A 21,859-nucleotide genomic window follows, 5' to 3' on the forward strand; every position below is an offset into this window, starting at 1 on the left:
ATTTTCAGAACGGAGAGAAGTAAATGGTATTGTCCCTCAGGGGTCTGTACTGGGACAAGTGCTGCTCAACATACACTTCTACCCCGACATAACGCGGTCCTCGAGAGCCAAAAAATCTCACCATGTTATAGGTGAGACCGCGTTATATCGGGGTAGGGAGAGGAACTGCTCCCTGCCCCAGCTCACCTCTGCTCTGCCTCCGCCTCCTCCCTGATCGCGCTGCCGCCGCTCCGCTTCTCCCTCCCTTCCAGGCTTGCCGCACCAATCAGCTGTTTGGCTCGGCAAGCCTGGAAGCGGGGAAGGGAACAGAGCGGCGGCGTGCTCAGGAGAGGAGGCGGAGATGAGCTGGAGCAGGGAGCGGTTCCTCTGCACCTCCTGTTACTTGCTGCGGCCCTCCCCGGGGCCCCCTGCCCCAGCTCACCCCCGTTCCGCCTCCTCCCATGAGCGCGCCGCAGCTCCGCTTCTCCCCCCTCCCACCCAGGCTTGCTGCGCCAATCAGCTGTTTGGCGCGGCAAGCCTGGGAGAGAGAAGCGGAGCTGAGCGGCGTGCTCATGGAAGGAGAAGGAGGAGGTGCGGAGGTGAGCTAGGGCGGGGAGCAGTTCCTCTGCACCCCCACCCCTTATTTGCTGCGGCCCCCCCCCGGCCCCAGCTCACCTCCGCTCCACCTCCGCCTCTCCCATGAGTGCACCGCAGCTCCGCTTCTCCCCTCCTCCCTCCCAGGCTTGCCGCGCCAAACAGCTGATTGGCACAGCAAGCCTGAAAGGGAGGGGGGAGAAGTGGAGCTGCGGCGTGCTTGTGGGAGGAGGCGGAGGTGGAGCGGAGGTGAGCTGGGGGGGGGGGGCCCAAGGAGGGCTGCAGCAAGTATAAGATGAGACCTTGTGAGTGGTGACAGAGGATGGCCGAAACCATTAAAAAGGAACATGCTCATATTCAGTGTCAGAGGTGCAGTATTTAGGCCAGGGAGGCCACCCAGGCCGTGGCCCAACCACTTTTAAGAAGGTACATGTAAAATAGGATTGCCACCTAGTTGATTTTGACAGGCTTGGGCAATTTTCCAACTCTCTTGTTGGTTGTTAGTCAAGAGATAAACTTTTCTGGGGGGGTTTGTTATGTGCATGTCCTGCTGCGTGCAGTGATCTTATAACTAGCAGTTGCGCACCTCATGACTGGGAATGCACCGTAGACAGCACCCAGGTCCGGCTTTGTATACCATGCCATGGGCTGGGCCCTCACCTGCTGAAACCACAGCAGCTCTTCTCTGCGCCGGGGACTGGCCAGGAAACAGGATGGACCTGTCACACTGTGCTTGACTTCTAAAAAAAGAAGTGCTGGAACTCACTTTTCTGTTGGATTCCTGCTGGCACCGGTCCAGGTTGACTTACTCCTGGGCAGTAAAAGGGTGGGGGTCACTATTCTGCTGCCAGAGCCCTTTGGCCTGTTCCACAGTAAAGGGCTATTACCTCATCCCTTGGCAAAAAAAAGAGGGGTGCCTGAGGCCCTGACTATAGGGGGAGACAGAGATAGGGGCACAATGAAGGGTTAGAAGCTCAGATCCCCTTAGGCCAGCTCTGCGTGGAGACCTAGTGGCCACCACTTCCCCTCCTGGCCAGGCCTGAGACAGCTGGATAGGGTGGCCTGGCCCCATAGCTGGGGACCCACTGTTCACATAGGAGGCTGGGACTCTCACATCCCCACCCAACAGGGAAATCCCGGCCAGCATACCAGCACTGCAGGTTAGGAGGGGACTGAAGGTCCCGGCCCTTCCCCAGACAAGGCAGCAGTGGTGGTGGAGGGGCTGCTCTCTTGGGCTTGGCTGGGAGGGGAGGTGGCAGCTACTGGATCTCTCTACTCAAAGTCACCCCATGAGGGGGCCTGGGCTCGCCACTTTGTTGCACCCATCAGAAGGGAAGGTGCACCATACTGGAGCGTTCCTGCACAAACTCGAGCGCTACCTTCCCGGGTGAAGGTTGCCAGCTGGGAGGAGTATGGCAGGGAGCTGGATGGGGCAAGCAGGGGCTCCTGGGAGGGGAAAACATGAGGATTCCCTCCAGGCTGAGGCTCCTGAGGGCATGGAGATAGGGGCCCATGGGCCAGGCTGCTGCTCTGTGTGCATGGGGGAGGGAAGGGGAGGGGAGTCAGGCAGAGGGCAGCATTGTGGCTTCCCACTTTAAATGGAGCTCTGCAGCCCTGCGGCATCTGTTTGAGCCACAGCGCCTCCAGCTGCCCTTTGGCCACCAGGGCTGGGAGCCTGGGGGCAGCTCAGCCCAGCGCAGCCGCTCCAGGGGCCTGCTGGTTACCCACGGCGCTGAGAGCCCAACTCCAGCTGGAGCCTGCTGCTAGGGCAGGGGGCCTGGTCGGGACGGCGGGGGGAGAGGGCGGATGGAGCTTGGGGGACCCCACAGCTCTTCACCCCCCGCCCCAGCCACGGAAGCGGGAAACAAACCCGATTATCAGCCATTTACGTCCAATCAGGGATCAGGACCTCCTACTTCACCCAATCGTTAGCCGGCGTGGGTGGGCGCTGCCGGGAGGCGGAGAACGATAGCTTTACAAACCAATCAGACGCCGAGGCTCTATAAGCCCCGCCCAATGCCATAAGCAAGGGGCGTGGTCGCCGCTCCTACGGCAAGATGGCGGCGACTGGGGCGGGGAAGGTGGCCAAGGCGGCGGCCGGGGCGGTGAAGCCGATCTTCAGCCGGGACCTGGGCGAGGCGAAGCGGCGGGTGCGGGAGCTGTACCGCGCCTGGTACCGGGAGGTGCCCAATGCCGGTGAGGACGGCGCCCTGCGCAAGGTCGGAGCCGGCGGCGGTTTCGTTACGGGACCGTGCGGGATCCTGGGCTTCCGCCGGGCTGCGGGGCTGCAGGGCGGGGCTTCGGGGGAGGCCCCGGCTCCCTTCCTGGTGATAACGCCTCGGGGCCGCCTCGGGCTTCTCCGCTCTCCTGCCAAGCGGCGGGGCGGGGAGCGGGGGCTCTGCCCATCTCTCCCCTCCCGCGCTTGGAAACCCCGCGCTGGGCAGGACTCCCCGCGGTTCTGCGCTGTTATCTTTTTGCTATTGAGCCTTGCAGCGTCTTGGGTGCTGGTTGGGGCCCACTCAGGCCACCTGGGCTCTGTTGCTGGCTCCGCCAGTGGCCTGCTGTGTGACCTTGGCCATGTCACTCTGCCTCCCTTTCCCCATTTGTAAAACTGGGACAGTGATGGCCCCTCTTCTTTGTGAAGTACTTTAACATTCAAATGGGGGTGGTGGTGGTGCTAAAGAGGTTATTTATTCTTACACACTTCCTCTTCCACTGAATCCTGATGGCTCTGGACACTAAATGCCTCTGTTGTGTGGGCTGCCTTCCCCATTCAGCAGCAGGGAGAGTATCCAACAAGGTGCATGTACCATTGGCACAGGTTACAAAGTATACCTCCCCCCCCTTTAATTAGCTACTCCTGTCCTGTCCAGAGGACCTTGGACTTCTTTGACTTAATGTGAATGGCTGGTAGACTTTAAAGTCAGGAGGGACCCTCATGATCAGACTCTAGTCTGATCTTCTGCATGTTGCAGGCCACAGAACCTCACTCATCCACTCCTGTAATAGACCCCTAACCTGTGGCTGAGTTACTGAAGTCCTCAAATCATGATTTAAAGACTTCAAGTTACAGAGAATTCATCATTTTCACTAGTTTAAACCTCCAAGTGATCTGTGTCCCAGGCTGCAGAGAGAGGCAGAAAACCCCAGGGTCTCTGACATCTGACCTGGGGGAGAATTTCTTCCCAAACCCAAATGTGACAATCAGATTGACCCTGACCATGTGAGCAAGACCCACCAGCTAGACAGCTAGGGAAGAATTTTCTATACTAACTCTGAGCCCTCCCCATCTAGTGTCCCATCAGTGGCTGTTGGAGATATTTGCTGCTAGCTATGTGCTATTGTAAGCAGTCTCATCATACCATCCCCTCCATAAACTTATTAAGCTCAGTCTTGAAACTAGTTAGGTGTGTTTGCCCCCACTCCTCTTGGAAGCCTGTTCCAAAACTTCACTGCTCTGATGGCTAGAAACCTTTGCCTAATTTCAAGCCTAAACTTGTTAATGGCCAGTATCTATCAATTTGTTCTTGTGTCCACATTGGCGCTTAACTTAAATAACTCTTCTCCCTCCTTGGTATTTATCCCTCTGATCTATTTATAGAAAGCAGTCATATCGCCCCTCAGCCTTCTTTTACTTAGGCTAAACAAGACAAGCTCTTTGAGTCTCCTCTCATAAAGTAGGTTTTCCATTCCTCTGATCATCCAATTAGCACTTCTCTGCACCTGTTCCAGTTTAAATTCATCTTTCTTAAACATGGGAGATTAGAATTGCACACAGTATTCCAGATGAGGTCTCACCCTGTGCTTTATATAATGGGTACTAACACTTCCCTGTCTCCACTAGAAATACCTCGCCTGATGCATCCTAGGACTGCATGGGCTCTTTTCATGACCGCATGACATTGGTGGCTCATAGTCACCCTGTGAGCGAACAGTACACCCAGGTCGTTCTCCTCCTCTGTCATTTCCAGCTGTTAAATCCCCAAAACTTGTTGTTAGTCCCTAAACGCATGACTTTGCACTATTAAATTTCATCCCATTTCTATATTACTCCACTTTTAAAGGTAATCCAGATCTTCTATGATATTCCAGTCCTACTCCATATTGGCAATACCTCACAACTTTGTATCATCTGCAAACTTTATTAGCGTACTCCCCCTTTTTGTGACAAGGTCATTAATAAAAATGTTAAATAAGATTGGTCCCAAGACCAGTCCTTGAGGAACTCCACTAGTAACCTCCCTCTAGTCTGACAGGTCACCTTTCAGTATGACCTGCTATAGTCTTCCCTTTAACCAGTTCCTTATCCACCTTTCAGTTCTCATATTAATCCCCATCTTCTCCAATTTAATAATTTCTCTACGGTATAAACCGGTAGGGACATCTTGTCTGGTATCTTGTCTCCAGTGAACAATATTGGATATTCAGTGGAAAATCATAAGCCTTACTGTCTGTTACCCCTACCCTCTCTGGTATGATATAATATATCCCATCAGCTGGGGACCAGAATGATTGAGACTATATGTAACTGTATCTTCTGCCACTCATTTGATGCTGTAAGTCATCTTGATTTTATTTATTTCTTCATTCATTCATTCCCAATGGCTGGAAGGGGCCTAGAGAGGAGAAAAAAAAATACTGCATATGTCTTCTCTTCTAACTTTGATCTCTTAGCCAAATAGTGGGTGAAGCGCGTTCAATAAACTCTGCAAAGTAAGGATGTGTATTATAATTGCCTAAGTCTACAAAACTAGGCTGATCAATTTCTGATTACAATTTTGAATAACTTCTAGCTGAGGAATAATTTCTAGCTTAGAAATAAAAGAACATATTTTAATTTGCAGTGTTCCATACATACAAAATTGAGACATTCTGTGGTGGAAAACTTTAACGCATTGGTGATGACTCCTGTGAATATTCTCTGCTCTTTGTCTAGTACATCTATACCAGTTGGACATCTCAGTGAAACAGGGGCGTGATAAGGTGCGGGAGATGTTCATGAGGAATGCCCATGTCACAGACCCCAGAGTGATTGACATGCTAGTTATAAAGGTAAAACAAACATACTTACTTTCTCAAATCCACAAAGTGGTGTGATTAGCATGTATAAATAGTAATGGGAGAGGGTGACTCTTTGCTTATCAAAGTTCTATAGAACAAGCAGAGATATTGGAGCCCATTAAGATCAGGGTAATATAGTTAGAATATCAAGTATCAAAGGGGTAGCCATGTTAATCTGGATCTGTAAAAGCAGCAAAGAGTCCTGTGGCACCTTATAGACTAACAGACGTATAGGAGCATGAGCTTTCATGGGTGAATATCCACTTCTTCACATGCATCCGAAGAAGTGGGTATTCACCCACGAAAGCTCATGCTCCTATAGATCTGTTAGTCTATAAAGTGCCACAGGACTCTTTGCTGCTTTTATAGTTAGGATATCTATTTCAGTCATAGATACTAGAGGAGAAAAGACCTCCTTGTTCTTATAAAGCAGGTTGGTCTTTATAAAAGATGCATAACTAGGGCTGTCGATTAATCACAGTTAATTCACACGATTAACTCAAAAAAATTAATCACAGTTTTAAAAAAAAATTCATTGCAATTAATCACACTGTTAAATAATAGACTACCTGTTGAAATTTATTAAATATTTGTGGATGTTTTTCTTCATTTTCAGATATATCTATGTCAATTACAACACAGAATACAAAGTATACAGTGCTCACTTTATATTTTTATTACAAATATTTGCACTGTAAAAATGATAAAATAGTATTTTTCAATTCACCTCATACAAGTACTGTGGTGCAATTGCTTTATCATGAAAGTGCAATTTACGAATGAAGGGTTTTTTGTTACATAACTGCACTCAAACAAAACACTGTAAAACTTTAGAGTCTACACGTCCACTCAGTCCTACTTCTTGTTCAACTAATCACCAAGAGAAACAAGTTTCTTTTTACATTTACAGGAGATAATGCTTCCCACTTCTTAATTACAATGTCACCTGAAAATGAGAACAGGCATTCGCGTGGCATTGTTGTAGCTGGCGTCACAAGATATTTACATGCCAGATGTGCTAAAGATTCATATGCCTCTTCATGCTCTGGCCATTGTTCCAGAGGACATGCTTCCATGCTGATGATGCTCGTTTAAAAATAAATAAATAAATAAATAAAATAAAAATATGTTAATTAAATTAGTGACTGAACTCCTTGGGGGAGAATTGTATGTCTCCTGCTCTGTTTTACCTGCATTCTGCCATATATTTCATGTTTATAGCAATTTTGGATGATGACCCAGCACATGTTGTTCGTTTTAAGAACACTTTCACTGCAAATTTGACAAAATGCAAAGATATCAATGTGAAATTTCTAAAGATAGCTACAGCACTCGACCCAAAATTTAAGAATCTGAAATGACTTCCAAAATCTGAGAGGGATGAGGCCATGGAGCATGCTTTCAGAAATCTTAAAAGAGCAACACTCTGATGTGGAAACTACAGAACCCGAACCACCAAAAAAGAAAATCAACCCTCTGCTGGTGGCATCTGATTCAGATGATGAAAATGAACATGCGTCGGTCTGCACGGATTTGGATCGTTATTGAGCAGAACCTGTCATCAGCATGTCCTCTGGAATAGTGGTTGAAGCATGAAGAGACATATGAATCTTTAGTGCATCTGGCATGTAAATATCTTGCGGCGCTGGCTACAACAGTGCCATGCAAATGCCTGTTCTCACTTTCAGGTGACACTGTAAACAAGAAGTGGGCAGCATTATCTTCTACAAATGTAAACAAACTTGTTTGTCTGAGCAATTGGCTGAACAAGGACTTGCAGTCTCTAAAGTTTTACATAGTTTTATTTTTGAATGCAGGTTTTTATTGTACATAATTCTACACTTGTAAGTTGCACTTTCATGATGAAGAGATCACACTACAGTACTTGTAGTAGGTGAATTGAAAAATACTATTTCTTTTTTAAAGTTCAAATATTTGTAATCAAAAATAAATATAAAGTGAACACTGCACACTTCGTATTCTGTGTTGTAATTGAAATCAATATTTGAAAATGTAGAAAACATTCACAAATATTTAAATACAGGGTATTCTAGTATTAACAGTGTGATTAATTTTTTTGACAGCTCTACTCATAACACCAGAGAGGAGGAGTTTAGTTAATCAGACTTCTCTAGTTTTGCATTTGCAAACAGGAATTGTCCATCAGATGAAACAGTTGTGTTTAAGGATTCCTGTGTATGTGCTTATAAAAGGTGATGGGGTCACAAATGGCTAATTCTCCATCAACCGTAATCTTTCCATTTCCCATACTTCCATCTTATTGCGGTTTTTTTTCAATCAGTCAGAGGCATTGGACATTACAGAAATACTTTTGCTGTAAAGGATGGTTTTGGATTTTTAAGTGGGTGGCATAGTTGCATCAAGATTTCCTAGATAAGCTTGCCAGATATGTATTTTGGGCTCTAGACCTGTCTGTCCAAGGAAGAATAAAATTACCAAAACACACACACATCACCCTTAGCATTTCAGAACAAGTGGCCAAAGCAAGACTAACTGAACTCTGCAGTAGCATTGCTTTACCAAGAGATTCCTTCAAACTGTGAGCTGCATGCTCACTTCTAGTGCTATATAAGTACCAAGACAGATAATGTTTGTCAAGAGTGCTTATCAGTAACTTTAAGGGCAAAAAAATTAGATGGATTTTTCAGTTATCCCCAAACCAAGCATTATAAACCCAGAAATCCAGAATTAAAGTTGCACTTAAAAGAGACCAATTGTGTTACAGTAGGGAAATGCACAGTTTGGGCACCCAAACAACCTTACCTCTGCCCTGTAGTAACACAATGTAATAACCCATTTAAAGGAGGGCGGATTAATGATCACAACGGTCCTTCTGGTTTGGGGATTTATGATTGACATTTTAGACCCAGATTTAAGTTTCATATGTTTAAACAAATGTTTTATTTTCCTGGTGTCAATAGAGTATTTACACACAAAGCTAAGCAATCTCACTGGTGAATCTGGGTATTGAACAGGGATTCTAAAATAAAGGTGCCTGGAGCCTTGTTACATGTCTGGAAGGAGGTGCTAGGCCAGGGATGGGTTTCTGGCAGAGGAAATGGGGCAAGCCATGATACCTCTATGGAGAAGAGGCTTGGCCTTTCTCTCCTGTGCAGCTTGACACCTGCTGCCAGGCTGTAGAGGAGTGGATGTTTGAAAAGCAGGTGGATAGCTAGGAGTGCAGGTCATGAGGAGAGAACCAGAGATCTGGGTCACTTGCTCTGTGTGTTTAGGGGTAGTGGTGCAGGGGAAATCAGTGATGTGAAGCTGGGGAGGGTAATGCTGAGTATACTTGTTAGTGGGACAGACTTAAAAGACTGTAAGGGTGACAACTATGCATTCTGTTCTCATCTGCTTAAGCTACTTAAGATCTCCTAACTGGGAATTGATCTATGAACCCTGGCTCTCGTTTTGTATAAATGCAGGGGAAAATGGAACTACAGGAAACTACTCGTGTATGGAAGCAGCGGACACACATCATGAGGTTTTTCCACGAGACAGAAATCCCACGACCCAAGGACTTTCTGTCCAAGTTCTATGTGGGCCATGACCCTTGAGACAAACTGACTGAAAAACTAATTCTGTATTTCACTGTCTTACTGCAAATAAAGCTCTGTTTAGTGGAGAGCAGTCTTGAAATTCTTCATGAGGGAAGTATCTATCTCAACACTGTGTATGCCATTGTACTGATACAATGGGTTGTGCGCAGCAAGGATCCTATCTTCTGTTCCTGTCCCCTTTTTAAAATATTGTGCTTGCTCTGGAATATCTTGTAGCATGAGAAAGTAACCGTCAAGTATACACTGAGCTAAAGCAGGTTGGGGAAACTTCAATAGATTAAACATCTAGGCTTGGTCTACACTACCCCCCTAATTCGAACTAAGGTACGCAACTTCAGCTACGTGAATAACGTAGCTGAAGTTCGAAGTACCTTAGTTCGAATTAGTTCGAACTTACCTTGGTCCACACGCGGCAGGCAGGCTCCCCCGTCGACTCCGCGGTACTCCTCTCGGCGAGCTGGAGTACCGCAGTCGACGGCGAGCACTTCCGGGTTCGACTTATCACGTCCAGACTAGACGCGATAAGTCGAACCCAGAAGTTCGATTTCCAGCCGTCGAACTACCGGGTAAGTGTAGCCAAGGCCCTAGTGAAGTAAGACTGTCCTTCATATGGGCATAGGATATTAAGTACAAGCCACCTCACAAGGAGTTGGAAAACTGTATGGAACTGGCCAGTACTGAAATTCTATAGTGGGGCCCAGGGCTACTGTATTGAAGGCAGCTGTTGATCAGTTAGTATGTCCAAGCATAACTAAAAATGTGCTAACTTTACCTAGCTGGTAATTCTGGATATGCTACTTGAGTCAAGTCTAACTTAAAAAAACAAACCCAAACTCTCCGCCTTGGTCTGCTTGCTTTTTTCCCGGCAACACTTATTGTACACTTGCCTATGCAATTGACTACAACCTATTAAAGCTGGTATCAAACTTGTTGAGAGCTCGAACGTCAGCAGCTAACATAACTATTTGTTACTCTTGGGGGAATTTCTCAAACACTTCAGTGCCTGAGCTAGTCTATTTGCAGCTATGAGTGAATGCTGTGGTGGCATAGAATTAAATTAATATTTAGTCAGCACTCTGAAGCCAAATCCTAATATCTTCCTGTGTTAATACTTGCCCAAGCATTATGTGGGCTAACCCTTGTCACATGCTTTGTCTGTAGTCAGAGCTTTGGAGCTGTGCTCCAGCTCCAGGCAAAAACCTGCAACTCCGCTGCCCCCTGCTTCAGCGCCGTGCTCCGCTCCAAGGCCCTGTCTGTAGTCCTGTCTACATGCCAACTAAGATCAGGGCCAGAGGAACCCTTTTTGAATACTGGTCTGAGACTTTAAGGACCATTGAAGATTCTAACATGGGACAGATACCTTATGACTGAATGCTGTCTGTGGCAAAGTGTAACTAGCTCTCTCTATGGTACAGCCAGAGTCTGTTTTTGTTGGGGGGAAAAGTGAAATAAGCCTCATCATTGGCCATGCATCAAGGAAAGATTTTTCAGTAGCATGTAAATTATTTAAAAAACATCCTAAACTTACTGTCAGCTAAAACTTGAAATGGGTTAGTGCTCTTTGTAATACTAGAATTAAAATAGCTTTACAATTAATATTTTCAGTGGATATATTCTTGAGATATTAAAGATAGTGGCACCTTATGTATGTGATAGAAGGGGTCTTCTGCCACCAGTGATTACTTTTCCTCTGCCCTTGTAGAGTTGTGGCTCCCCATTTCATGCAGAAGTCTGTCTGCTTGGGGTGGAGGTTGTCTTATCAGTGGTTCTACAAGGCCGGCAGAAGGCAGTGGGAGGGTGTAGAGAAACTTGGGTGTGCAAGCTTCTGCATAGCTTACAGCCCTGGATATGTGAATTGGGGTCACTACACAAAAGCAGGATTGCCTTCAGGAAAGCACCTGTACCTTACCTGGTTACACAAGCACTTTTGCACTGTGGAGTAGCAGAATCTGGGTTATGCAACTTTCTCTACCCCCACTTTCTTCACATCACTTATCCTGTCTCTGAACTAACAGCTGTCTTCTCCCTTTGACATTCTCTGCTCAGCCTCACAGGCAGAGGGACTGGTGCTTCTGGGGAAATTAAATATTAAAATTATAAACATTTAACATACAAATCTGCTCCCCTTTAAAAAGAGAATCTTATAAACAACCAATGCTACTGCTACTTTCCCACCCCAATAGGCAAGTCCCTGAAGAGAGATGGGTGGTCAGCATTGTTACTAAAAAGGTCAAACTCTGGCTGTGGAGGAGCACCTAGGGAAGTGCATAGCAGAGGCCAAGTCTCTCACTCTAAACACAATCTACTACCAGCACCTTTATGTTTAAATCAAGAATTACTAGCTGAACTGTCTTAGCTAACTTTGGTAGATCACAAGAAGAGAAAGCGGTCTCTTGAGTAGTAAAAACCCTTTATAGGTCCTATTGCAAAGGCATCAAGTCAACCAATAGAAAATAGTAAGCCATTGCAGCTGTTGGACTGGTATGTTTGTGTCTGCTAGGACCTAAGTAGATGCACTTTGTATCACCTATAGACTTCCAGGAGTCTGAGTACAGCACAAAATCAAGCATGCTGAAATACTCTGACCTAGAAGTCAGAAAGCAATAGATTATTAAATCCAGCTCTGCAGTACAAGGTAACAAACAATTAACATGATGGGGCCTGCAGACTTCTTAAAATGTTCCTGTTCAGGGTATCAGACTGTTAACAGATCTAAAAGAATGAATATGGGTACTTGTCCACAGCCAGAAGGCAAATGAGATTAACGTTGTCTTTGTGCCTATATCAGGATTAAAAGGAAACAAGGAATTTTAAGATTTCCAGATAAGTGAGGCCTCAGCAGAGCCTTTTCAGGAATTAAAAGAGAAACAGAGGATGTGATACAAGGGGAGATTTCTAGCATCGAGGGATGGCTTCTTGAGAAAAAGAATAAAACTCATTAAACAGAAGAGATGCTTTCCTGCAACCACCTTACCACATAACTGTGACACCCAATACATTCTGGGATATTTGAAATATAAATAAGCTATTGTTTTGTTAGCCAAACCTGGCAGGAAATACTCCAACCACACACAAGCAGTAAAGATAAAACCTTTAGAGTCTACATGGGTCAATTTAACTGCAACAGTACATACCTTTTAAAAACAAAAAGTCCAGGAAACTAAATATATAGCATTAAGGTTAGCACAAAGTCAGAATATAAGACACACTAGGTTTCTGATAGTATGTTCACTCAACCCCAGTGCAGATATGGAGTAATTTCTGATAAAGTGTCTAGCTGACTACTTCCTTGTTTATGAAATGCCACAAAACATACATTGTGTAGCTGACATTTGGTATTTAGTTTTATACTCTGCATTAGCTGACTTCTTAATTTTAACTCTGCAATCTTAAAGTTGCAGTTTATCCTTAGTGTGAGGTGACGTTAATAGTACTTAATGCTATAGCAGGTTGCATGGGAGCTTTATAGTAACCCTAGATCCAGTGTCATTTTGCAGTGATTGCCTTTCAAAGCAGGTGAGTCCACCTGCAGTGGCTTTGCATAGTCCAAAATGAATTATTTTTCTATAGTCAGCTGACAGGTTTTAAAGTAATGCAATAGATTTCACCCTACTGTGGTCCTTTTATATACTTCCAGTAGAGCAAAAGAAGTGACAGAACCTTAGCCAAAAAGAAGTAAGAACATATAAAGCCTGAAGCATCAATGCTAATTAACAGGAACTTAGCTGATAAGTATTAAAACAAACAACAAACCCTTACATGGTTCAGTCTGCCATTCTTTATTCATAATCTAATCATTTATATGGTGCAGGCTCATTATTACAGAACCCCAAGTGGCCTCAGGAGGTGAAAGGTACAGCAGGCAAGGGTTGCTGGACCTACTGTATATATACCCCTTCCCAACTGCCATATAGACATGAAGAGAACATTCACTGGTACAGAGGGAGGTCCAACTGCGCCTCCTTTCCTCTTTAAAATGAGGGAGGGGGCATGAGGAGACAGCGATGTCAGAACCAGTTCTTTGTCTATGGCTTTCTCCTTTCTGTTCCATTACAATCCTGAAAAGAGGTAAAAAGAAATGTTAAGCCAGCACTATGGAATAGCCCCACGCTATTCTTCAGCTAGACAATACTGATTCCAGTCCATAATTAACAAGGGCAAAGCCCATAAGCAGAGTCATGTGAAACAAGCTTCCTGTGCTGATAACTACACACATTTAAGCTATTCCCTATTTTCAGCCACAATTGTATGGCTGAAAATAGGGAATGCACCAATTTGACAGTAACTGCGAACTTTTCAGAGGAAAATATGGCCAGGGGACCATGGAAAAGAGGATTAACAAAGGACATGTATTCACTAAACTGATATGGAAAAATTATAGAATGTTTGTGCTGCTGAACCTCTAAAGGAAACACATGCACTCCACATAAAATATATTACCCCATTTCATCTTATGCCACTTGCCTTGTCCTCATTAAGTAATATTTGATGTAGAGTAGATAAAGAGAGTTGAAATAATACAAGACTGGGAGCAACCAAAGTTTAATCTTCATTATTATAAACCATCATAATTTATATAAGTCTTCAGCCTGAAGGATCTGACTGCTCTTAAGACTACATAGGTAAGGACCAGTCACCACGTGAGAATGCAAGCTTTGGTATGGAATACAAGTCATCCTCTGAATTAACAGGGGATTTTTTAAGTAGGTAGAATGTAATAAAATTGAAATTAGCTTAGGACACCCTAAGCTCCCCCTACTATGCTTGCAATGTGCTATGGCAATGGTCCCCAAACTGTGGGGCATGCCCCCTAGGGGGGCATGGAGGAACATCTGGGGGGGTGCAGCGGGGCCTGGGCCAACCTGGGGAGGAAACACCACCCAGCCCCGTCCCCAGTCATGGCTCTGGCCCCCAGCCCTGCTCCCAACCAGAAGGGCACGGACACATTCCATTACAGGTAAGAGGGAGCACAAGAGGAAACGTTTGGGCACTACTGTGCTATGGTAATACGAATAACAATACGAACCATCAAATTCTGTAGTCATTACAAATAGCCAGTTTGTTTTATATCTGACCCAAATGACAAGACTTTGAACACATTACCAGTTTAGTACTAGCTCAAAAGCAAGAGTCACCTACAGCATTTATGTATTCTTTAGACTAGGTCTCATTCAAATACTGATACGATCTGATCCGGATCCAGCATATATATAAGATCACAGACAGAGGTAGTACATCTGCAGGTTTTTATGAGATCAAGCACCAGTACTGAATGTGCAGCAATTTTCCAAAGCAGTAGCAGTCTGCATCACCCAGTTACATAATCCCCTCCCTCTCCCATGCCAAAGAGGTAATACAAGTAATTGAACTGTTAGTGGCACTCATGTCATACCTTTAATCATCATCATCATCATCTTCTGGGACAAAGATATCATGTTCCTCGAGCAAGGCTGCAAAATTCTTACTGATCTGAGTCCCGATGTAGAGGAAAGGGATCACAACGGTAAATACTCGTAGGAGACCAAAGGGCATCTGTACATGTTCAGTCAAAACAAATTAATCTCTATCAGCAAGTTCCATTTTGGATCAACTGATGTGCATTAATCTAATAGATAGAGCAAAGAGGGAACTTTAAACTTCTGAGACCACATCTAGAATACTGTGTTCTGTTTTGAGCATTCAGAAAGATATTAATAACCTAGAGGGAATTTAGAGAAAAGATACAAAACTGATTAAAGATTAGAATGAACAAAAAATTAAGTGCGTAAGGAACCAGAAGAATTCTTCTGGGTGATAAAGGGATATAATTAGGAGTAATAGGACTAAAACATCTATGTTTCCTCTACAATGTAAATATCTTCTATATTAAGATATCCAGCTACAGCAATTCTGTTCCCAAACACTTACAGCACAGTCTTGTAGCATATGTGACATCATTCTGTATTTTACCTATATTCCCAAATTGTGCTATTGGACTTTGTAAAGCTGTACTACCCTTTGGAAACATGTATATAACATGCCTCCAAACCTATTTCTACAGCAAGACTAAACCATATTGTAACAAGGTCCTCCAACAAGACATATTTTATTGAACAGAAGGGACTTTACTAGGTAGAACAGTCTCCCTAAGGAAATGGTGGTATTAAACGCAATCAATAGTAATTTAAAAGTTAGCCAGAACATTGAATACTATTAAACAAAATGGTGAAATCCTGTCTATTCATCCACTGAACTCTTTGTTATGAAGCAACTTTATTCTTCTATAGCACCCTTCATCCTGCAGCATCCTAAGGTGTTTTTATGGATTAAATACATTGGGAACACTCAGCTACCACTGTAATGTACCTGGAAAAAGGCAGTTCTGTTTGTGTCAAGGAAGGAAAGTGAAAAAGAACTTCTGCACTATAAACTCTAAGGGAAGTTTTAGGAAGGCTGATTAACTACTTGACCCAGAATTTGACTAGTGGGTTTAAGAATCTTACTCTTGCAAAAAGTGTCACTGGATTTCTTAATAACCATGAGTGACCAGGGTTTTTATTTTGTAGCATACCTGAAAAACTACACCTCAAATAATAGTGTGTCCCAATACCATGCTGGACAGTTGGTTCTTTAATAACTCAGGGGAATGATGGCCACCTCTGTGATCACCAACACCATTTCCAGCATTACCATATTATGACTTGTTCCAGGCAAGTACTGATCCCAGGCCCCACCCTTCCTGTTCAGTTTATGATTGCTGACAAGACCACAGCCTGAGCTGATAGGACTTAATTCTAATCTATTATAACGTGAATGTCACTGGCCAGTTGGACACACTGGTTTCCCCCGTCCCATGCAGCCCTCTTGAAAAGGTCACTGTTTCGAACACACTGGTTTTAACAACCCAGCATGTTAACTAACCATCAGCCCCTCCCGTCACACAACTCCCATATAGCCTTCATCGCGCTGCATCTTCCAGGCCTGTCTATGCCTCAGCAAAGTCTTTCGCACAGGAGGCCTGAAGCTGAGAGCACTGTGATCCCAAACGAGGCACCTGTCATAGGCCAGGGCAATGATTTCAACCCCCAGCGTCCTGCCACCGTACCACCCCCCTCACTCGGACCCAGCGCCCCTCTCTTCCAATAGGGTGACCAGATGTCCCGATTTTATAGGGACAGTCCTGATTTTGGGGTCTTTTTCTTATATAGGCTCCTATTACCCCCAACCTCCTGTCCCGATTTTTCACACTTGCTGTCTAATCACCCTAGCTTCCGAGCTGAGTGCTGTGGCTGTTCCACTCCCTCCTCCCCATCCCACCCATCCTGCGAGCGGGCAGCGCCTGGTGCCGCCACCAGGGGGCGCTTCCGCATTCCAAGCGCCCCCCCGCAGAGCCATTCCCATTGGGCCGGACCCTCAACTTTAATTCCGCCCATCGAGGAAATGGCTAGTGCCCTGATTGGCCAACGCTCCTGTCATTAACACCAGCCGGCGGCTGACCGCGATCTGCGATTGGTTGTTCCCCCAGCCGGACCGCGCCCTTCGCCCCTCACTCACTTTGGGCGGTTTGGGTAAAATGGCGCCGCTGCGAGTGACGGTCTCGCTCCGCGAAGGCACAATGGTCACCGCGGGGCCGCCCCGGAGCCCGCCGGGTCCCATCCGGCCCCGGGAACCGGCCGCTGCCGCCAACAAGCGTCCCGCCAGACCCGCCATCTTCCTGCCTTCGGCCGCCCTGCCCCGGCCCGCGCTGCTATAGCGACGCGCCCGAGCTGTCCCCGGGGCGCCGCCGCCTCCTCAAATCTCGCGATGACTGGGGAGGGGTGGGGGTGTCGGGGTAAAGCGGCTGGCTCCAGTGCGCATGCGGAGGAGAGTGAGGGCAGGGCAGGGCTTGCCGTGCTATATGAACCCAGCTCTGGGCGTGACGGAGCTGAGGGTGCTCGGGCCTGTGAGTCACCTCCCCCGCCTGTTAGTCACCCAAGCGCTGTCCCCGGGGCTATGCCAGGCGTGACTGTGCCCTGCAGTGTCCTACTCCTTACCCCCTGAACCTCAAATACCAACTCTGCTCTCCCCAGGGGAACCGTGCACACATCAGCCTGCATGATTTAACTCCAGGGCAGCGCCTTGCTTAATATCACAGCGCTCAGATGTAAGTATAGTAACAACAGGAACAAGATTATCAAACATTCAAAAGTCACGTGGTAGTTACATATAAACTATATAGCATAATAGATGTAACATGCTTTCTAGAGACTAAACTTAACTGACAGGTTAACCTGACCCATCATGTGCCAGCAATGCCCCTCTGCCATGTATATTGGTCAAACCAGACAGTCTCTATGCAAAAGAATAAATGGACACAAATCAGACGTCAAGAATTATAACACTCAAAAACCAGTCGGAGAACACTTCAAGCTCCCTGGACACTCAATTACAGACCTAAAAGCAATTCTTCAATCAAAAAAACTTCAAAAACAAACTCCCAACGAGAAACAGCAGACCTGGAATTAATTTGCAAACTGGACACCATTAAATTAGATTTGAATAAAGACTGGGAGTGGATGGGTCATTACACAAACTAAAAACTATTTCCCCATGATAATTTTTCCCTTACTGTTACTCACACCTTCTTGTCAACTGTTGGAAATAGGCCATCCTAATTATCACTACAAACGTTTTTTTTTCTCCTAGTGATAATAGCCCACCTTAATTCATTAGTCTCATTAGAGTTGGTATGGCAACCACCATTTTTCTGTATAGATATATCTATATATATCCCTACTGTATTATCCACTGCATGCATCGGATGAAGTGGGTTTTAGCCCATGAAAGCTTATGCCCAAATAAATTGGTTAATCTTTAAGGTACCACAAGTACTCCTCATTCTTTTTTCTTGTCTGACAGAAAGCCTGTTTCTCCATCTCTGCTGTGATATAGAATCTACAAACATATTTTGAGTACCTAAATATATATATATGTCTGTGTTTCAAACTTATGCTATGCTGCTGGGTGACATCCCAGACAAACTGGTGCTAGCTCTGCCTAGCCTGCTTGATGGCCCATTAAGGGCCATCAGCTATACAATTGACCCATTGAGAGAAGGCAGATACGCCTTGTAACTCAGCAAAGTATGCAGGGAGTGGCCCATGTGACTCCAGGCTCCATTTTGCTGTAATTTTCCACAGTAAGAACAAAGAGGTGTTCTTACACCTGGAAAAGACTATATAAGGCTGATGCCTCATCTCCATCTTGTCTTCAATCCTGCTTCATACCTCTGGAGGAACTTTGCTACACTGAAGCTCTGAACAAAGGACTGAGGACCCATCCCAGCGGGGGATGTATTCCAGAGACTTAATTTGAACCTGCAGTTTATTCCATCGCTGCTGCAAGCCTGAACCAAGAACTTTGCCATTACTATATGTAATTGATTCCATTTAACCAATTCTATCTCTCATCTCTACTTTTTCCCTTTTATGAATAAACCTTTAGATTTTAGATTGGCAACAGTGTGATTTGTGGGCAAGATCTGATTTGTATATTGACCTGGGTCTGGGGCTTGGTCCTTCGGGATCAGGAGAACCTTTTTTCTTTTTTTATTTGGGTATTGGTTTTCATAACCATTTGTCCCCATAACGAGTGGTATTGGTGGTGATACTGGGAAACTGGAGTGTCTAAGGAGATTGCTTGTGAGACTTGTGTTTAGCCAGTAGGGTGAGACCAAAGTCCTCTTAGTCTGGCTGGTTTGGTTTGCCTTAGAGGTGGAAAAACCCCAGCCTATAACTGCCCTATTTGAGCAATTTGTCCTGAGTTGGCACTCTCAGTTGGGTTCCGCCAGAACAGTATTGTCACACCCCCCACATTTCAATAGAGCCAGAGGGCAGCACCTCGACCCCACAGCCATGACCACGTTGCTGCCACCCCAGTGGAGGGGCTGGTTCTCTGGCAGGGCTTCCTGCAGGTCCCCTTATCTCTTTGGTGCTAGGAGTCTTCCATCGGGACATTTGGTGGAGCTGTTGTGGTGCCCCCTTCTCGGCTAGTGTGATTGGCCAATGTCAGGAGGACTGGGGTTGGGGTCAATAGAACCAGCCCCCGCCCCAAATCCAGGCTGGAAAGAGAGAGGCGGAGGGAGGGGTGACCTGGTGCCTTCATGGGTGAGGAGAAGTCGTAGCGTTGGGTCTTCCAATATCGGGAGACGCCCTGCAGGGAATAACGCCCGGGGGAACTGGGATCAGAGACAGCTCAGCCCCTTTCCCCCTGCTGAGCCCCTTCCCGCTCCCTGCAGCCCAGCGCCCCCTACTGAGCACCCTGCCCCGCTCCCTGCAGAATGGCACCCCATATTGAATCCCTGTCCCCGCCTTGCGGCCCATGTTGCTGTCTCCCATCCAGCCCCCCCCCCCCCCCATTAACAGCCCCCACTCTCCCACCTTGATCCTGGCAGCCAGTTGAGCCCCTGTCAGCACCTGCCCGGCTCGGTCCGTCCGGACATGCGTCCCTGCTGAGTGCACCACACTGGTGACGTACCCACACAGGCACTGCCGGAAATCCTCGTCTATGTCTGCAGAGGGGAAAAGGACCCAGGCATCCGGGAGGGATCCAGGTGTCCAGGGTAGGACACACGTTAAATGCGATTGGGTGGGCTAGTTTGTGCCACAGGAAATGAGATTCCATCTCTGGGCAACAGCTGCTTAACGCCCCGCCCCCCCCACTGCCTGGGGGAAAATGGGGGAGAGGCATAACATGAGGGGCAAGGAGAGGCTGCAGTGGGGAGACAGCAGTCTCCACTGGGTGGTGCCAGGGGACCCATGAAGACCCAAAAGGGGGACACCAGCAGCGTTCCACTAGCAGACCAGGACCCCAGCAGTGACCCCTCCCTCCCCCATGTCCCTCTCCCCTCCCACACATGCTGTGACCCAGCAACTGCCCCTGTGCAGTGGGCAGTAGAGTCAATTCTAAGTCAAGGGGGGTGAGCTGGGCACTGGGATTTTGGGGTGGGGGAAGCTCAAGAGGGGAAGAAAGGGGCAGCAGAGGAGAGAGGGGGGACTGAGGGAGCAGAACAGGGGGTGAGAGGGGGTAAGAGACCCTCATCTTCTCATCTGGCGTCCCTGCCCTGCTCCTGGTGAACTGAGTGCCAGGGTGGGGCAATAGAGAGCACCGGGTGCCGCTTGCCCTCAGGGCTTCCAACACCAGGGGCTGCTCAGCAGAGACCTCCAGGTCCTGCGGGAGTCAAAGCAACATTTGTGGCCGTCAGCAGGGAATCAGACCCGCTGTGGAAACATTCAGCTCCGCCCCAAAGTTTGCTGTTTCCATGAACACACGTGGTATCTGATCATTACCTGTGTGATTTCTCCAAGATACTCCTGCCCCGCGTCCGCGCCGTAGGCTCCAGAGAGCTGCCAGTCTCGCAGCAACAGGTCCAGGCGCTGTAACAGAGAGCACAGGAGAAGGGTCACACTGGGGCTGGGGCACAGAGAAGAGACCAGAGCTGGAGGCTGTTGTCCAACCCAGCCACGGACACTGAGACCCTGGGCATGACGTGGGCGTGGAGGGAGAACAATGGACTGGCTGTTTCTTTGGGGTTTGTCCAGCATCTGGCACAATGGGGTCTGGGTCTAGGACGGGGGCTCTGAGGTGCTCTGGCAATAGAGACAGTAAATAGGAATAGTAAGAATCAGGTGGGATAACAGGACTGGTGGGGGGTGGAACAAGCATTATATCCTCCTATGGGGGGTGATGGGAAACAAGGACCCACCTGGATTGGGGCCAGATTGCAGGTCCCTCCAACCTCCTTCGCAACCTGAATGAACATCTGAGATGCAGAAAGAGAAAGAGAGAGAGAGGGCAACATTTTTCCATCTTGAACAAACCATCCCTGCACATGTGACCAATCAAGATTGGCAATGCAAAATAAATGCCACTGACACTAAAGGGATCCCAGACAACATTCAGTGGAAACTGATCATTGAAGAGAGAAAAATTGACAAAATGAAGAGAGAAAACATAATTTCAAACAATAACTCAACACCAGTAATCAAAGATATAAAAGCAATAACTGAATTCAGAAAACCCAATAGTTGGTTCTAGAAAAGCAGTCACAGAAGACACAGAAAGACAAAAAAAAAAAATCAAACTCATCAAGCCAACAATTGGAGACCAAAAAGAAATAATGAAAAGAAGAAAACTACTCATTGTAATCAGAAAACCAAATGATTGAAACCAGAAAAGCAGTGAAATAAATCACACAATCACTTAACAAAATCAACACACTAATAATTAATGCCAGAAAACCAATGGTCAAAAATAGAAAACCAGCATTTATCAAAGTCAGAAAAACAGTAATCAAAGCAAGTTATCGGGAATTAACGTCTGAAAGCCAACAATAAAAAATAAGTATTTGAAATAAGAAAACCAGTAGGCAAAGAGTCAAAACCAGCAACGCAAGTCAGAAAACCAGATATCAAAGTCAAAATACTGTACCCCAAAGTGAAAGACAGAAAACCAGTAATCAATATCAGAAAAGCAATAACTGAATGCAGAAGTCCAATCATCAAAGCCAGAAAAGTAGTAATGAAAATCAGAAAACATGGGAATGGCTCTTTCTGGGAAAGAAAAGATTTAGCAGATTTTATCTGCTGTCTAGGCATGCAGCCAGCATGAAGCCACTCAAAAAGCAC

At 46.3% G+C, this 21,859-nt stretch overlaps 3 protein-coding genes across 3 annotated transcripts; 1 reads left to right on the forward strand and 2 right to left on the reverse strand.

Annotated features, from left to right (window-relative positions):
* The first annotated feature begins 2,596 nt into the window (after nt 1-2,596).
* On the forward strand, nt 2,597-9,280 carry NDUFA6 (NADH:ubiquinone oxidoreductase subunit A6). Its single transcript, XM_034774989.1, has 3 exons — nt 2,597-2,769; nt 5,510-5,625; nt 9,081-9,280. Exons 1-3 carry the CDS (start codon nt 2,631-2,633, stop codon nt 9,210-9,212), a joined length of 387 nt encoding a protein of 128 aa, XP_034630880.1. The 5' UTR covers nt 2,597-2,630; the 3' UTR covers nt 9,213-9,280.
* A 3,693-nt stretch (nt 9,281-12,973) lies between these two features.
* Nucleotides 12,974-17,008, reverse strand: SMDT1 (single-pass membrane protein with aspartate rich tail 1). Its single transcript, XM_034775001.1, has 3 exons — nt 16,749-17,008; nt 14,608-14,747; nt 12,974-13,273 (listed from the first exon to the last, which is right to left on the reverse strand). The coding sequence occupies exons 1-2, from the start codon at nt 16,902-16,904 to the stop codon at nt 14,610-14,612; spliced, it is 294 nt and encodes a 97-aa protein (XP_034630892.1). The 5' UTR covers nt 16,905-17,008; the 3' UTR covers nt 12,974-13,273; nt 14,608-14,609.
* A 2,865-nt stretch (nt 17,009-19,873) lies between these two features.
* LOC117885482 (RING finger protein 112-like) lies at nt 19,874-21,021 on the reverse strand. The gene is made up of 4 exons (XM_034787140.1): nt 20,938-21,021; nt 20,522-20,608; nt 20,268-20,402; nt 19,874-19,897 (listed from the first exon to the last, which is right to left on the reverse strand). The coding sequence occupies exons 1-4, from the start codon at nt 20,992-20,994 to the stop codon at nt 19,874-19,876; spliced, it is 303 nt and encodes a 100-aa protein (XP_034643031.1). The 5' UTR covers nt 20,995-21,021.
* Nucleotides 21,022-21,859: the final 838 nt, after the last annotated feature.

This window comes from Trachemys scripta, chromosome 1, assembly GCF_013100865.1.
Source record: "Trachemys scripta elegans isolate TJP31775 chromosome 1, CAS_Tse_1.0, whole genome shotgun sequence".
Lineage (NCBI taxonomy): Eukaryota > Metazoa > Chordata > Testudines > Emydidae > Trachemys > Trachemys scripta.

Coding starts and splice junctions, on each gene's coding strand:
- SMDT1 (XM_034775001.1), bottom strand. CDS start 16,904: ATGGCGGGTCTGGCGGGACGCTTGTTGGCGGCAGCGGCCGGTTCCCGG. Junction 14,748..16,748: donor TTTTACCCAAACCGCCCAAA/GTGAGTGAGGGG, acceptor GAACATGTACAG/ATGCCCTTTGGTCTCCTACG.
- LOC117885482 (XM_034787140.1), bottom strand. CDS start 20,994: ATGTTCATTCAGGTTGCGAAGGAGGTTGGAGGGACCTGCAATCTGGCC. Junction 20,609..20,937: donor GCAATCTGGCCCCAATCCAG/GTGGGTCCTTGT, acceptor TCTCTGTTACAG/CGCCTGGACCTGTTGCTGCG. Junction 19,898..20,267: donor CGCCAGATGAGAAGATGAGG/GTCTCTTACCCC, acceptor ATTTTCCCCCAG/GCAGTGGGGGGGGCGGGGCG.
- NDUFA6 (XM_034774989.1), top strand. CDS start 2,631: ATGGCGGCGACTGGGGCGGGGAAGGTGGCCAAGGCGGCGGCCGGGGCG. Junction 2,770..5,509: donor CCGGGAGGTGCCCAATGCCG/GTGAGGACGGCG, acceptor CTCTTTGTCTAG/TACATCTATACCAGTTGGAC. Junction 5,626..9,080: donor TTGACATGCTAGTTATAAAG/GTAAAACAAACA, acceptor GTATAAATGCAG/GGGAAAATGGAACTACAGGA.